Source organism: Festucalex cinctus, chromosome 13, assembly GCF_051991245.1.
Source record: "Festucalex cinctus isolate MCC-2025b chromosome 13, RoL_Fcin_1.0, whole genome shotgun sequence".
Taxonomy (NCBI): domain Eukaryota; kingdom Metazoa; phylum Chordata; class Actinopteri; order Syngnathiformes; family Syngnathidae; genus Festucalex; species Festucalex cinctus.
Genome location: NC_135423.1, coordinates 6,940,569 through 6,956,110, shown reverse-complemented (window position 1 = coordinate 6,956,110; position 15,542 = coordinate 6,940,569). Strand labels below are relative to the sequence as shown.

The window sequence follows — 15,542 nt, the reverse complement described above, 5'->3', positions numbered from 1 at the left end:
TGGTGAAAAGTTGGAATATTTAACTCATTCACTCCCAGCCATTTTCACAGAAGCAATCCCGTTCGCTCCCGGCTGGTTTACTGGATTTGGACTGATTTTGCAAGGCCCACGGAATATTGTGTTCTATTGCTATAAAAACATGGAACCTACCAAAAGAATGATTAAAGTCTCTTCTTTCAACAGGAAAAAAATATATATTTATATCTGCTTCCGTTTTGCAGCAATTAGCATTAGAATATAGCTAAGTTTAATCAATTTTCACAAATTTATTTCGAATTGTGAGTAATTGGGCTTTTTTTTTTCAACGTGGCCCTGGTTGATCTCCTTTGCTCTGCTGCCACCTGCTGGCCGTTTGTGTAATAACTAATTTCTGCAACCGTTCTTTGCAGTTGAGAGGCTGCATCAAAGTCTTCTGTATGCTCTAGCATTAAAAAAAGAAAAAAACGAAAAAAACGTATAAATACGTCTTTGGGACACTCAAAACATTAAAAAAATTGTATTTATAAGTTATTGGGAGCAAAATGAGTTAATGACATTCAAAGATTATGGGATGATGTGGAATGATTTTAGTGAAAAATGTGCACAATGTTGAATGATATAGAAATTGTGAAAAATAAGCAATAAATGTTGACAATTTAGGAATTCTTGGTATTAATGAAAAAACTTGGCATTGTGGAAAAGCATAATTGTTGGTATGACAAAAATATTCAAATATGTTTAACTTGGAATTCTGACAATCAGTCAAAAAAAATGTGGAAGGAGAAGCACGTCAAAACACTCGGGAGAGTAAAATCCAAAAACGTTAAATGGTGTCGAATAACATTTGTAAATACTTCCAGCATTCACACAATAAATCAGCTCTGAGGGCACACATACATTAGATTTTTTTTTTTTTTTTTTTTTTTTTTTTTTTGCGCACAGCTGAAAGGTGAAAATGACGAAAAAGGCAGTGAAGCAAGTGTACGTACGTGTTGCAAACGGGCTGGCGAAGATGCGGGCGGCTGTTACTGTTTGGCCTCAGCCAGTCTATTGCTAATCTCTTTGTTCTTCTTGGTCACGGCTGCCTCTGCCGCGGCTTCTTCTTCTTCTTCTTCTTTCTTCTTGGCCGACGCGGCCAACAGCTTCTTCTCCTTGTTCTCCTTGGCCTTCTTCACAGACTTCCCTGTCGTCGCTTTCTTCGGCCGGGTGCGCGATGCCGGCTTGTCCGTCTGGGGGGAAAACAAACCAAAAAAAATAATAATCATCAGATGTAGATTTGAGAAAATGGCTTAGTTAGTTCAACTCTATGGTTTGAGCATGCAGAGCCTTAAAGGTTAAATGGGGGTTAGTGTTTGATAGTGTGTATGATAATTAAACAGCACAAAAAAAAAAAAAAACATTCTTTGTGCTTTTTTTGCAGGGGTAAGAAGTGACATGATTCGTTTTTACACATTCTATTAGTCTTTGTTAGTGCGGTAAAACGACTTTCTCACAATGGATGTAAAAAGTTGACACGTACGTTTTGGAGATATAAAAAAAGATTACAAGGTAAATCATTTCAAAACTTGACTTTTAACCTGTACAGCTGATTTTTTTTTTTTTTTCATCTTTTTGAGAAGGGAAGTAAAAATAAACAGGAAAAAAAAATGTTGCACAATTGTGCATACGCTTTAAGTTATGATATGGCTGTGTTTAGAAATGATGGATCAACATTCAAACTCATTTCAATGAGAGTGGCATATTTAAAAAAAATAAATATGTTTCTTGTCCGGACGAGAAACTTCCTCTTCCTCGTCCGGACAAGAAACATATTTAATTTTTTTTTCCTCCCATGTCACTTTAGAATCTAATGTTAAAAAAAAAAATTCTTACATTTCCCCCCATCAATATTGTGAAGTTCTTCGAATAAAACAATGACTTACAAATATTCACAAATATCTCATAATATTAAGACAATCTTACAAAATTATACTTTGGAATAAATTTGATGCAGGGTCAAACTTATTATTTATTTATGTACAATTGTTAACATTGCAAATTGTAAAAACAACAATCGTGGCAAAAGGGATGCACTGATGATGGCTTTGCTGACATTAACATGCTGAAAATGTCAGCCAATTGTCGAATTGTGTCGTAAGAAAACAAGTGAACCAATACGTTGTAAAAAGTAATAAAGTAAAAAGAATTGTGATAAAATATTCCCTAGACAGGCTGCACAATAACAGGTGAAAAAGCAAAAAAAAAAAAAAAATCTCAGCAGTGCCATGTTGTGATGAAATCAATCCGTCTCAGTGTCCCCAGCTGAGGGGCTCGAATAAATGTGTGAAGCACTACACTACTGTATATACTGTAAACCTGGAGGAGGCTTTGTGATAAACATTGAGGTCAAAAGCATTTGTGGTATGATTCACAAAATTGTCATGAATGATTGACAGGATGAAGCAAAAGAAATGAGGTGACACAGGCAACCAGTAAAGAGGAGCTCTTGAATAATAATCATAATAATATTAAGGTAGTGATAAATGAGACTGTGTAGTCTGAGGTGAGTCTCCATGCTTTTCTAATGGAAACACACCTGACTACAGCAGATTTAGAACAGAGCTGCTCTCAACTTCTGACACGTCCTACGAGAATCAGAGAGGGAGGGAAGGAGGGAGGGGCTACATCAACATATGTTGGCACACACGCAATATGGGACAACCGTTGCCGTTAACTGTGGAAAAATGTAAATAGCGCAACATAAGATCCTATACAAGCCGAGTACCTCCACCAAGGCAAAATATTTTAGAACCAAAATATAGGCATCCACACATACCCATTTATAGTCATTGAGAAATGAATTAAAAAAAAAAAAAAAAAAAAAAGGACGCAAAATCTGACAAAATGGATAAAAAAAAAAAAAGATATACATCCTCACCTCATAAATTTAATCTAAACAGTATTGCGATTAATATGTTTATGGAATATTAATTAAGCAGCAAAATAAAAATAAAATAGGATTTTAAGTACGGTGGATGTATTTTGATATTAACCGCCGGGAATAAGGGCGTTTGAAAGTGTGTCACACATAAAAGCGACGTCATCTAGCAGCAGCCAATAGAAAAGCACCTTCAGATGACGTCGCTCCCACGGTGTTTTTAATTGAAATATTGTGAGACCCTTGTGAGGAATAAGAAAACGGATGGATGGATGGATGCACAAGTAATACAGATTTAAAATAAATACATAAAATAAAAATAAAACTAATATTGAAACTAACTAAAACTAAACTAAAACTAAGGATTTAGTAAATAACAAACTAATAAAAACTAACACAGATGAAAATTCCAAAACTATAACCTAGACTAAGTGCAATTTCTGGAGAAATTGTGTGGGAATGCTGAAAGATAATATCTGATTTGAATGCATGTGGAATGCTTATGAAGTAAATTGAGATACATTATGAAATGATAACCTCCTGGTTACTGGACAATGCGCTTTAGCAACTGTGCCACCGAGAAGTATCAGACACCTGGTAATGATGATAAGTTATATGTATGGAAGTGGGCGTGGAAAGTGATACTTTAAAAAATTCAATGTCTGTCCCATTGAAAATGAATGTGGAAAAGTTGATATTAAACGTTAAATTGTGCAAATACAGTAAGTAATGTGGAATCAGACGATATATAACCCGGGAAGTGTGAAGCAAGTTGAAATTTGAACAGTGTACATCGGAAGTAAAAAAGTAAAAATCCCAATAACATATGTGGGAACGCTTCAACATTCCCACAATGCGTTGGCGTGCGCGCGCTGACCTTGGGAGGCTCCTTGCCGGGCTCGCTGTACAGGCTGCGTATCCTCCTGCGCTCCAACAGCTTGTTGTCGGCCGGCTGGGCCTTGACCTGCTCGCCCTTGAAGGTGGCGCTGTAGCTGGTCTCCAGGCTGCTCTCCTTGCCGGCCGGCGGTTTGTACTGGGACGCCGCCTTGATGGGCTTGACCGGTTTCACGTCCTTGTAGGCCTTGAACTCACTTCTGCGAGGACGACAGCAACAGAATGCGGAACGTATCGAGTGGGAAGCTCGGCGCTTTCGGAAAAGGCTTCGACGTGTGGTCTCAGCTGCTCATTTGGTTAATAGTAGCTGCATAAAGTCGATAAATACCATGGTTGTTATAGTTTTGGAATTTTCATTTTAGTTACTTTTTATTTCGTTTTGAAGTTTGTTTTTTCAAATGTAGTTCATTTTAATGAGTGTTCAGTGTTGTTCTATGAGTTTTCTATTAGTTTGAGTTATTTAATAAATGCTTACCTTTAGTTTAGTTTTAGTTCGTTTCAGTATTAGTTTTAGTTTTTTTTAATTACTTGTGCACAATATTTAAAAAAAAAAGAAAAAAAAAAGATTGATTTCCTATTGGCTGTGGCTAGATGACATCACTTCCGTGTGACACACTTTCAAACATCCTTATTCTGGTTAAAGGGATACTTCACTTATTTAGCCCATTATAGCAATAAAAAGTTAATATTTTGTCTATAATTAATTTGATATTTTCATTATTTTTCACGTACAATTAGTACCCGCAACCTTTGTGAGGAATAAGCGGACAAGAAAATGGATGGATGGATGAATTAGTATCTTTAAAAAGACATTTTGCAACTTGCTGTGGACTGAAAATGACATCATGAGGGCTCAGGTAACCAATCACAGCTCAGCTTGTGAATGTCACATGACCAATCCTAGAAAACAGGTGAGCTGTGATTGGTTACCTGAGCCCTTGTGATGTCATTTTCAGTCGACGGCAAGTTGCAAAATGTCTTTTTAAAAGGTACTAATTGTACGTGAAAAATAATGAAAGTATCAAATTAATTACAGACAAAATATGAACTTTTTATTGCTATAATGGGCTCAATTAGTGAAGTATCCCTTTAAAGTAATTACCAAAGACTGAAACGAAAGACATTTTTGCCATAATTACAGCTAGTTTTAGTTAGTTCTGTAAACATAAAATGTCGTTTCAGTTAGTTTCTGTTTTTTTTATTTTGTGAACGAAATTGTTTTGGAACCTCCGAAGCTGAACATCCAAAATTGGTTCAAATATGCGTTAAGCCAACCTTTAAAAAAAATATATTTTTTTTTAAACCATAAACATGAAATTCCTTCAAATTGTACCACTTTTTGGGCTCTTTTGCTAACAGTCTGAAAACAGGCCACTGATTATACGACATCAATATTCATCTGGTCTCTGTTAATCAGCGCCTTATTGACCGTCCACTATGTAAAGTGCATCATTATAGTCTTTCCACCTATTAAAGCTTAACTGCTCATCGCGCTCTATTTTTCTTATTCATGTCTTACGTGGAAAGCGAAGATCATGAGACTGCTACCAACCTCCGGGCAGTTGATTGAATTATTCAGTCTTGGCCTACATCACGTTTGTTCGGATGTGAATGCAGGAAGCTCCAGTGTGATCACGGAGGGGGAGGAGCATGCATGATTATAGTACCGACACGGTCATTTTGCTGGCTTCACTGATGCTACATACATACAGTACAACATTGATTTGTTGGCACTGGCAGGGAGGTCAAGGAGGGCGGGGCGGATCAATACGTTAGTCTTATCTTTACGGAAATATCACTCTCGGAGGTCTTGCAACTGGAGAATGTGCAATAAGTCACGTCACTCATCCTGCGCGTAGCAAATATTGCAGGATGGAAGGAACTTGCCATATATGGACATATACGGTTTAATCCAGGTACTTTTCATAATCCATTGTACATAATCGGAACATCGTCTAATGGGTGCAATCAGTGTAACTCAGTGAAAGCCTGTGATTACTCATGGCCACGAAAAATAACAACAAATATTTCCTCAAATAATGGGCCCCATAATTACATAACAAATATATGCAAGGCTCAAAATAACTGGAGCATATTTGCTAATCAATGGTATTATTTGAAGAGCAACTCAGTAATATTGAGGAGCAGTTTTTTGAATGTTCATAAAGGGATACTTGAGTCATGTTAACAATAAGAAGATATTTTTTCCATAATGAATGTGATAACTTCATTAATGTTCATAAACAATTAATATCACGATAAACTCATTTGGCCACTCGCTGTCAACTTAAGATGACATCACCTGTGCTCAAACAGGTAACGGCCAATCATGGCTAAGTTTGCTTACCAAACCCAGAAAACAGGTGACCCGTGATTGGTTCTATTGCCTCAGCATAGGTGATGTCATCTCCAGTCAACAGCAAGCGGGAAAATTCGTTTCTAAAGGTTATTAACTATAGATGAAATATTTACTTTTTCCGCTGGAAATGTCTCAATGAGTCAAGTATCCCTTTAATGCTGGTGCCCTGAAACGAATGTTTAATGAAACAATAAAAATATGACAATACAAGGGAGGAATTGTAGGGATGCAGCAATTGAATATTTTAGTATTTGAGTCATCTAACTGAAAATTCTATCAAATATTAAGATAAATGGTGAGTAAATAAATACCCTCGGATATGAGATACAACATTATAGTGATAGCACAACCTATTCTAAAATGATCGTTCCGTGATGTGGATGTGGCGTTCAAGGACCATCTGTAAAATAGAGAATGTGTTCATGGGGGCAATTTGAGCATCCTCCGCATCCTATTTTATTTAATTTATTTTAAATCACTCACTCACTCATGCTTACGTCACGTAAGCCACATATGGTCTCCCAGGCGGAGAAGTGAACCCGCGCCAACCGGCACCGAAGGCAATTGACGGTTCCACTCCTCCACCTGGAGCCCCGCCGCATCCTAAAAAAGAAGAGAAGCGTAAAGATGTGTCGTCATGCGTTACCTGTAGCTGCTGCCCGAAGTGCTCATGGTCTGCTTAATGTGTCTGTTGAGAGCGTCGGCGGCCGCTCTGCCTTTGCCGCTGGCGGGCGCCTCCTGCTCTTTCCTGTCGGCCGACTTGTCCCTCCTGGCCGGCTCCTTGGCCTCCTTCTCTTGGAGCTTCTCCTCGATCTCGCTCTTCTCCACGCCGGTCTCGATCTCGGCGGCGGCCACTCGCTCTACCTTCGTCGGGGGCGCTAGGCCGGCTTTGGGGATCCACGGGTGGTCGTGCTTCTTCGGTATGGGCCACGCTTTGTAGTCCTTCTGGTACTGCGTCTCCGGGATGAAGGGACCGGCTGCTGGCTGGTACTCGTTCCGAGGTTTACAGCTGGGCTCCGGACGCACTTTCCACGCCTTGAAGTCTTGCCGCATGACGGAGGAGGAAGAGGAGGCGGCGTCCGAGGCGGCGGGCGGTGCCTTGGCGGCCTCCGGCTGCCTCTCCGCAGCGGCCCCCGTCGGCTGCTTATGCTGGACGTCCGAGTATTTGGTGAAGACCAGGGGCACGGCGATGTCCGCCTTGTCCAGCTCGCTCCAGAAGCGGTTGATGCAGCAAGCCCGCGTGATGCACGGCCACGCCATGGTGGTGCTTTCTGTCCGCGGTTGTGGTTGTGGTGGTGGTGATTGATGCAGGCTCGTTAGCGGGCTTGCCGTTTTGCTCCTGCAGGATGTCGGAAGGGTTCGACGGACGTGCTGAGGCTGCACGCGTCAAGACGACCCCACCCACGCTTTGCACCTGAACGCAACTACATGGTAACGCCAGCAGAGGGAGGAATAGAAACGGCACTTTACGGGGGACGAAAATTGGGAGGACGCGTTACCCACGTACAAAATACTGAAACGTGCACCTGTTGCCAAAGTTACAATTGTCCCAAGACGAAATGTAATTGTAGCTGTCACCGAACGAATCAAAAGCTCTTAAGCAATCCCTAAAATGGCCTTTTGGGCTCACCAGCGTGGGAAAAACGTTAGAGGACCCCCGCATACCCACGGTTCGGCACCCGCGGATTCCCCCCTTACTATTTCTAATATACAGCCATGGGATTTATTATTTTTTTTTTTTAAAAGAGCCGTTTTCTTCGGTTTATTGTTCATTTTAAATGTCTGGTGCAACAAATTGTATGAGTGATTGACATAAAATAAAACATGGAATGCTATTTATGTAAGAAATAGATTTTGGTGAGCATCAAATATTTGGAGAATGTCTCGATCAACTTTCTTATGAGCTGCTTTTGTTTTTAATTGATATATTTTAGTTGTAAGTAGACATTTAAAATAAATAGGAAACTGAAGAGAAATAGTTCTCTCAATTTTATCTGTGTATGTGTGTGTATGCTGCCACTTGCTGGCCGTTTTTGTAATTACTACCATTTCTTTCACCCATTCTCTGCAATCAAAGCCTTCTGAAAAAAACAAACAAAAAAAAACAAAACGTATTTGGGACATTTAAAATAGTACATATTTATACGTTTTGGGAAGCAAATTAGTTAATATTCATCTACGATGCCTTAATGATTTCACAAGGTAGGGAATATCGTCTACATTTAAAAGGTGCGTTTGCACAACAGTCCGAGAAAATCACAATGTCCGATCACTGTAACCAAGTGGTCGTAAAAATATAATACAGCAATTAAGATATCAAAATTTTGAGTTTGAGAAATTTCAATGATATAAGACAATGACAGCGATTAAGGGTGACACATCAATCGTCATCACGAAACGTTGAGCCTACAACAAAAATCAACACAATGTTTATGTACACAAAACAAATGCAGAATTACAGCTGGCATGAACAACAAAACAATCCAGAGCGAGTTTTAGGTACCTAATAAACTGGCTAGCCAGTGTAATTAGTGCAGCAGCACCTCCTTGTGGCGTCCCTGCTCATCGACAATGCTGAAATCACACATTCACAGGGACGACCCATTAGTTTTTCTTTTGTTTTTTTTTTAAACACACCAACATGAAAAATGTGCACACAATTGCCGATGTTTACACACTTGTCCAGATTTGCACAACAATAGGCACACACTCAGCTCGGCACTTTTTGCAAAACATTACACACGGTGATTTGCACACATGAAACACATTTTCAAACTTTAGACACAGATAAGGCTTTGTGAGGTTACTTCCTGGTCATTACAAAGTGACCAAACCAATAAACACATTGGATATTCACATCCACCAAGTGTGGACGCACGCCATGTGCTTCATTGAAAATACTTCATTGCAAGTTATTTTGATTTGTCTCACTGTACTAGTAAGACAAACGACTATTGTGTTCTGATTTTTATTTTCGAGTTATTTACTGGAGCTGAGCATGGTACATATTTTCAGTTTGCAATTTGTGTAATTTGTATTCCTTTTGCAACAGGGCTCCATGTAGAAGGCTCGGAGAAGACGGCAACAAAATGGAGGCCATCCCACTCAAGAGTACACTTCACAATGATAAGTTAAGACGAGTCAACATTTACTGATAAACCTCAAAAGCATGGAACACCAAATCAATCTATGTCAGACATTGAGCTGAAGTATTCATATAAAACAAGTCTCCATAATCCAAAGGTTGATTTAAAAAAAAAAAAAAAAAAAAGTGCTGTCATTTTTACAAAATGTATTTCTGAAGGGGAAAAAAAACGGTAGGTTTGACAATATCTTTTGTCATCTAAATTACACCTTACAGAAAAATATCTGTCAAAAAGTCCATCACATACTATTCCCTAATTTTTTAAATGATTTTTTAATTTTTTTTTAATTTCTTTTGTACAAATGTGTTTTGTATTGGTCACAGCAGCGTGTAACTGACTGCAATCGTGTCTCGTGATTTCAGACTGTTTGTGCGATGACAACAAAACAGCATTTTTAGAAATATGTTTTTAATACAAGTATGTATGCTGTGACTGAAGTGTGTCATTTTGCAAACAGTGTAGGAGATATACAAATTTAGTGTGGTGTTTGCGTAATTGTGGCAATATTTTGAAAGGAAAAAAGTTTTCAAAATTGCAACAATATTTCTTTACACCAACATGTTGATTTTTTCCCCCCACAATTGTTTACACTAGTAAACTCCAATAACACAAGTGTGACATCATCAGGTGCACGTTAGGTTATTTAACCATTTATTGCCTATGCAAAATTTAATTTCAAATTTGTTTGTGGAGTTTTTAACCATGCATGATCTTTAAAGTGATACTTGACTCATTGAACCATTTGCAGCAGTAAAAAGTTAAATATTTTGTCTAGAATTAATGTGGTAACGTCATTTTTTATACACAATTAATACCTTTAAAAAGTGATTTTTCTATTTGCTGTCGACTGATGATGACATCACCTGTAAGTAAAGACTTCAAGATTTCAAAACGAGTTTGTACACTTGTGAGTAACTTTGGGTGATATTTTTCAAACGTAAAATTCTACAAGGTGTTGTGGCGGTTGCGGGTGCAGAAAACGGCGCCTGTAAAAAACAAATAAAAAATGCTCCCTTCTGCCACAGCGCAACTATTTCGAGCACTTATGTCGCGAATGCCGCTTCATTTGGCGGCCGCCGCCTCCTCCTCCTCCTCAGGTTCCGCCTCCAGCTCGGCCTCATCCTCGGGGTAGAGCCGGCAATACTTGTCCACCATGACATCCAGGTCGGGCTTAACGTGGGCGTTGACGCTAAGCACGGCCAGGCTGCGGTTCCACAGCTTGGCTGGCACAGTGTCCAGGTACGCCCGCAGCCGCTCGCCGGCACCGCCGGCGTCGGCATCGCCTCCTTCCTCCATGGCCAGCACGGGCAGCGTGGAGAGCACCTTGAGGAAGGCGTTGACGTTGGGGAAGAACTTGATGTCGGGCAGCTGCAGCGTCTGGCGGACGGTGGTGGGCAGCGGCACCTCCTTGCCGCGGTGCTTCCACTTGATGCGCCAGCAGTGCAGCTCGGCCGCCAAGGTGTCAGGGTTGGGCAGGTCGGCGCGGTAGGTGTCGGCCGAGCGCTCCTCGTCCGTGTTGAACTTCATCTGGCCCATAATGGCCGGCACCAGCGACAGGCACTTGAGCGCCTTCAGGTTGACCTCCGAGAACATCTCCTCCACCTCCTGCATGACGCTGTGCACCACGGGCAGCGTGACGTACTCACGGCAGTACGCGTCCACCGGGAGCTCACCGCCGTCGTCGGCGGCGCGCTGCCGCTGGGCGAAGAGGCGGGGCACGCGTACGGGGACTGCCATGGCGGCCGCCAGGCCGACCGCCTCCTCATACCAGAACTCGTGATACACGTCGATGTTGTCGTTGACCTCCACCAGCGAGTGCATGACCGCCGTCAGGCTGTTGGCGGCGCCAAAGGCGTCCGCCGTCTCGCCCTGGAGGTTGCGGCCCAGCGCCCGCGTGAAGGTGAGGACGCTCTTCAGCACCACCGCCGTCATCACCGTCTCAAAGTCGGCCAGCGTCTCGGCCAGGGAGTAGGCGGCGGCCGCTGCGTCGAAAGCGGCATCGCGGTGGACGGCGTCCAGGCAAGCGACGAGCGGCGGCAGGACGTCGAGGAACACGTCGAAGACGTTGTGGCGCCGCGTCCAGCCGGCGTCGCAGGCCTGACAGAGCGCCGACGCTTTCTCCTCGCTCTTCTGGTAGTGGGCGGCGATGCACTCGTCCAGCAGCGCCTTCGCCGGCGCGCGCTGGAAGAAGGCGTCCAACCGCCGGAGCGTCTCCATCAGCACCTGCAGGGAGGGGTGGGAATCGCACCATACGATATGCAATACAAGACTCACGGTAACGATTATCTCAGGATGGGGCTGCTCGATTATTGAAAACATTTTAATCACAATTAATTTGGTAATAAGTGAAATCACGATTAATCAAACTATTATTCAAATTATCTATTTATTTTATTAAAAATAGATACATAAATGAATAAATAAATAAATGACTAAAAGTGAAAATTAAAAATGTATTTATTACCATTTTTATTTATTTATTTTTTTTAGATATAATTTTTGAATTATAGTTTTTTTTTATATTCATTTTTATTTTCACTTTTAGTCATTTATTTATTTTGAATTTTGGCATTTTTGGTCCTCCATGTTTGTGGCTCACCCCTCCCCTCTCCTATGCTAGTGTCGCATACTTGTGATGTCATAATGTGCGCGACCATGTGTTGACATCACGACAACATGGCAGTCGCCAGTGTGGGCTTTCTTTACCGTGTCTCCCTAAAACGTTTCCCTTGCATTTTTTGAAAATGGCATTATCGTGCATCCCAAATTAAATCCAATTAAAGCAATATTAATATTCCTCAGAAATTGTGTGCTTCAAAAAGTCGAAACATGAAATGTGTTTTAGAATGTTAAAATTGAAGAATGATGACTCTTCTTCGCCTGAAGACGTGTCCATTTCCCCGCCAATCTTATGAGGTGCACCCCCTAGTGGTCCGCAAAGTAACTGCTCAATAAGTAATGAACAACGAAGCCGTTATAGCGGCTGTATATCAACTACAAATATTGCGATACTTGCGTAGGCGTATCGATTAATCTATCGGGAGACAAAGCATCACGATTGATCGGGATATCGGATACACGCGTCGGTCAACCTCCTACCTGCACGTTGGGGAAGGGCAGACTGTTGGCCAGGTGGACGTTGAGCGCCATGCGCCAGCAGGGCGTGTACAGCGCCAGCGGGTACTTCTCCATCAGCAGCACGGCGGCCGCCTTCATCTTGGTGGCAGCGGCGCCCGTCACCTGGTGCGCCTGCCCGCGGCAGTCCTCCATGGCCAGCCCCCAGCGCTGCGTCAGCTGCGCCTCCAGACGCTCCACCAGCGCCAGCTCGTCGCCGTCGAACGACACGAAGTCCAGGAACTCCTCGCGCAGGACGTTGCGCTGGTCGACGAAGCGCAGGAAAAGCGGCAGGTGCTTGCCGGCGCCGGCGCCAAAGTCCACCAGGTCGTCGGTGAGCAGCGAGAAGAAGCGGCCCTCGCGCGCCTCCATCAGCAGCTCCTCCCTCACCGTGTTCTCGCACACGTCCAGCAGTTGGAACAGCTGCGCCGGGGAGAGAAGGTCGCCGTTGACCGGCGCGGCTCCCAAGCGGCGCCGCAAGGCCTGGTCGCCGGCGTGCATGCGGTACTCGAGCAGCGCCTGGTAGTTGTTGGACACGTTCTCGCCGTCCAGGCCTTGGAAGGTCTCCAGGGGGATGCGCTGCTTGGCCAGCGTCAGGAGCACCTCGAAGAGGGAGCGCAGGTACTCGCGCAGCTGCTTCTCCTCGGGCGACATTTGCGGCTCGTCGGCGAGCTGATCATCGGCGGACGCGTCTTTTTGGGACTTCTCTGCAGCCGATGCCACTAAGAGGGATGGCAAAACTTGATTTCAAATTAAGACATGGCATTGTTTTTTTTTTGTTTTTTTTTTGACTGACTTTTCAAAACAGAACAAAGGATTATATGTGGGGGGGTGATTTTCAGCATTATTGTGATTTAATTTTTGCCAAGATAGTCTACTCATGTTTTTTTTTTTTTTTTATTATTTTACTGCCACACCTTATCCAAAGGAAAAAAAACCCTCAGAGTGCCAGCCGATTTCAAGCATTTTAACTCATCTTTCAAGTAGGAATGTGACGATATATCGATATCGCGATAAATCGTGATACTTTGTCTCCCAATAGATTAGCGATTTTATTGTTTCGACTTTTTGAAGCACACAATTTCTGAGGATTAATATTGATTTAATTGGATTTAACAGTTAAGTAATTTTATGTATTTACTTTTTTTACATTGAGCTTTTTTTCATCATGGCCCTGGTTGATCTCTTATACTCTGCTGCCACCAACTGGCCGTTTTAGTAATTACTAGCATTTTTTCACCCATTCTCTGCAGTTGAGAGGCTGCATCAAAGCCTTCTGTATGCTCTAGCATAAAAACAACAAAAAAACAACAACATTAAAACGTATAAATACGTCTTTGGGACACCTAATACATTTAAAATAGAATGTAATTATACGTATACAAATGAGTTAAAATGTCCCGTCCTTGCATCATATGTATCAGTTGCCAATTGAATCTGACTTTACTTACATCTTCTTTCCTTGATTCGTTTTAGGTCCTCTTCCGTCTGAAACCAAAAGGAAGATTCCAGAATAAGAAGTTAAAGTAACAAAAATGACATTTAAAGACGCAATTTTTTTTTCCCCCTCACAAGTTCTTTAATCTGCTTGCGGTGTTTGAGGCGAGGATTCGTCAAGTGGCTGGTCAAATCGAAGATGGTGGGAATGGCCGTATCTTTCAACACCGTCCTGTAGGGGCTCTAACACAGACGCACAACTTATGGCCCTTTCTATCATGACGTCACACGTTAAACCATCTCTAATTGCGTCACTAGAAAAAAAACAAAAAACACTTGCATTTAATTTTACCATTGAGAAATTGATTGAGAAGACAGGGTCAATGTTTCGAATGATAATTTCAGATTTCTTCTTCTAAGTGTTGTACTTTGAAAGTGTTAATTGCCACCTGGTGCCTATTGTTTCCAAACTGGTGTGTGGATATGGATAACAAATACATGTGCGCATGTAAACACATAAGGTACTCACCGTCCTGTACACCAGGGCCGGGTCGAAATGTTTGGCGCACAATCTGTAGTGCTTGTTCAACTGATCTGCGGTTTTGGCCTCCAGGTCCGCTCTGCGGCAATTCTCGACCCAGATTCGACATCTGCAAACACACGATACACACACTCTTGACGTCATTTCAGCTGTCCAATGACCAATGAAAAAAAGTTGATGGTTCATTTATTTTAGGTTGTAAGCAAGTATAAAACAAACTTTTTATTTTGTATTCGTCTTTGACTATAAAAATATCATCATGCAACCTACATGACAAAATACCGTACTGTAATTGTATCGTTGCCATGCTAACCCATTACACAGGTGTCTCTTCATTATATCCACTTGCATAATCTGATGAGAGAGAGCGTTGGTATAAATATAACTTTTGATTAGAGTTACTGAGATACTACTTTCGGTATGAATTGTTGTGATGCTGCGCTAAACTGCACCTTATTGACAAATATTTACCGTATTTAAACCTTTTCATATGCCGCATGTATTTTTATCAAATAGCTCGAGAAAATGTTGCAGCTGTGCGCTGTAAAATGGAACACATGCGATTTGTTTACACGCCTACAAACCCCGCTTAGTTCTCCCCTATAAGTGATGCCCTTGCATTGACTACTAAACATCTGACATTCCATCTTACCTCTCGGGGTCCCTCGGAAAACGAAAAAAAGCCAAATCCGACTGTGTACTCTTCCGTGTGCAGTTCGGGGCCGCGCAAAAATTCGGCATGTTTCAAGCTAACTCGTTAGCTAGCTCGCTCGGCTACTGCTACTACGTTCGACTGACTTTGTTCCCGTTGTAAAAGTCGTTTCGTTTGGAAAGTTGGATCTGTCAAAACAGTCAGACAGCGCTTAACTGCGTGTCACAGGACCAGCGTATAATAAAATACAACAACGGCTCGAAGGTGTGCGATTTTACGGTTGTTGAATTTCGAGAAGCGCCGAACTCTGACCAAATCCTGTCGCGAGACGCAATTCAGACCACGGCTATTGATTGGACCGAGACAAACTAAGAGCCTCAATCATTGGTTGAGTCTAGGAGACATTGACCAATCGCAACACAGGTAAATACTCTTCTGCACGTCACATATTTACGTCAAAGAATCCAAGAACTGTTTTCTCAGTGCTGCCACCTGCTGGGTAT

General features: G+C 42.1%; 2 protein-coding genes across 3 annotated transcripts; both read right to left on the bottom strand.

Moving 5' to 3' along the window:
• Positions 1 to 285: 285 nt before the first annotated feature.
• map6b (microtubule-associated protein 6b) lies at positions 286 to 7,759 on the bottom strand. Of its 2 annotated transcripts, XM_077542042.1 has the most exons (4): positions 6,796 to 7,759; positions 3,774 to 3,990; positions 2,555 to 2,603; positions 1,069 to 1,208 (listed from the first exon to the last, which is right to left on the bottom strand). In XM_077542042.1, the coding sequence occupies exons 1-3, from the start codon at positions 7,407 to 7,409 to the stop codon at positions 2,559 to 2,561; spliced, it is 876 nt and encodes a 291-aa protein (XP_077398168.1). In that variant the 5' UTR covers positions 7,410 to 7,759; the 3' UTR covers positions 1,069 to 1,208; positions 2,555 to 2,558. The 2 variants fall into 2 exon arrangements, with proteins under 2 accessions (XP_077398167.1, XP_077398168.1); XM_077542041.1 differs by lacking the exon at positions 2,555 to 2,603 and having other exon boundaries at positions 286 to 1,208; positions 6,796 to 7,744.
• A 1,836-nt stretch (positions 7,760 to 9,595) lies between these two features.
• thap12b (THAP domain containing 12b) lies at positions 9,596 to 15,382 on the bottom strand. The gene is made up of 6 exons (XM_077541831.1): positions 15,040 to 15,382; positions 14,376 to 14,496; positions 13,982 to 14,089; positions 13,861 to 13,897; positions 12,395 to 13,131; positions 9,596 to 11,518 (listed from the first exon to the last, which is right to left on the bottom strand). Exons 1-6 carry the CDS (start codon positions 15,126 to 15,128, stop codon positions 10,358 to 10,360), a joined length of 2,253 nt encoding a protein of 750 aa, XP_077397957.1. The 5' UTR covers positions 15,129 to 15,382; the 3' UTR covers positions 9,596 to 10,357.
• Positions 15,383 to 15,542: the final 160 nt, after the last annotated feature.

Excerpts from the sequence above, each read along its gene's own strand:
- map6b (XM_077542041.1), bottom strand. The coding sequence starts at position 7,409 with ATGGCGTGGCCGTGCATCACGCGGGCTTGCTGCATCAACCGCTTCTGG. Across the intron at positions 3,991-6,795 it reads ACTTCGGGCAGCAGCTACAG|AAGTGAGTTCAAGGCCTACA; the intron begins GTAACGCATGAC and ends TCGTCCTCGCAG. Across the intron at positions 1,209-3,773 it reads CCGGCAAGGAGCCTCCCAAG|ACGGACAAGCCGGCATCGCG; the intron begins GTCAGCGCGCGC and ends TTTTCCCCCCAG.
- thap12b (XM_077541831.1), bottom strand. The coding sequence starts at position 15,128 with ATGCCGAATTTTTGCGCGGCCCCGAACTGCACACGGAAGAGTACACAG. Across the intron at positions 13,898-13,981 it reads GCAAGCAGATTAAAGAACTT|ACGGAAGAGGACCTAAAACG; the intron begins GTGAGGGGGAAA and ends TTTTGGTTTCAG. Across the intron at positions 11,519-12,394 it reads TGCCCTTCCCCAACGTGCAG|GTGCTGATGGAGACGCTCCG; the intron begins GTAGGAGGTTGA and ends CCCTCCCTGCAG.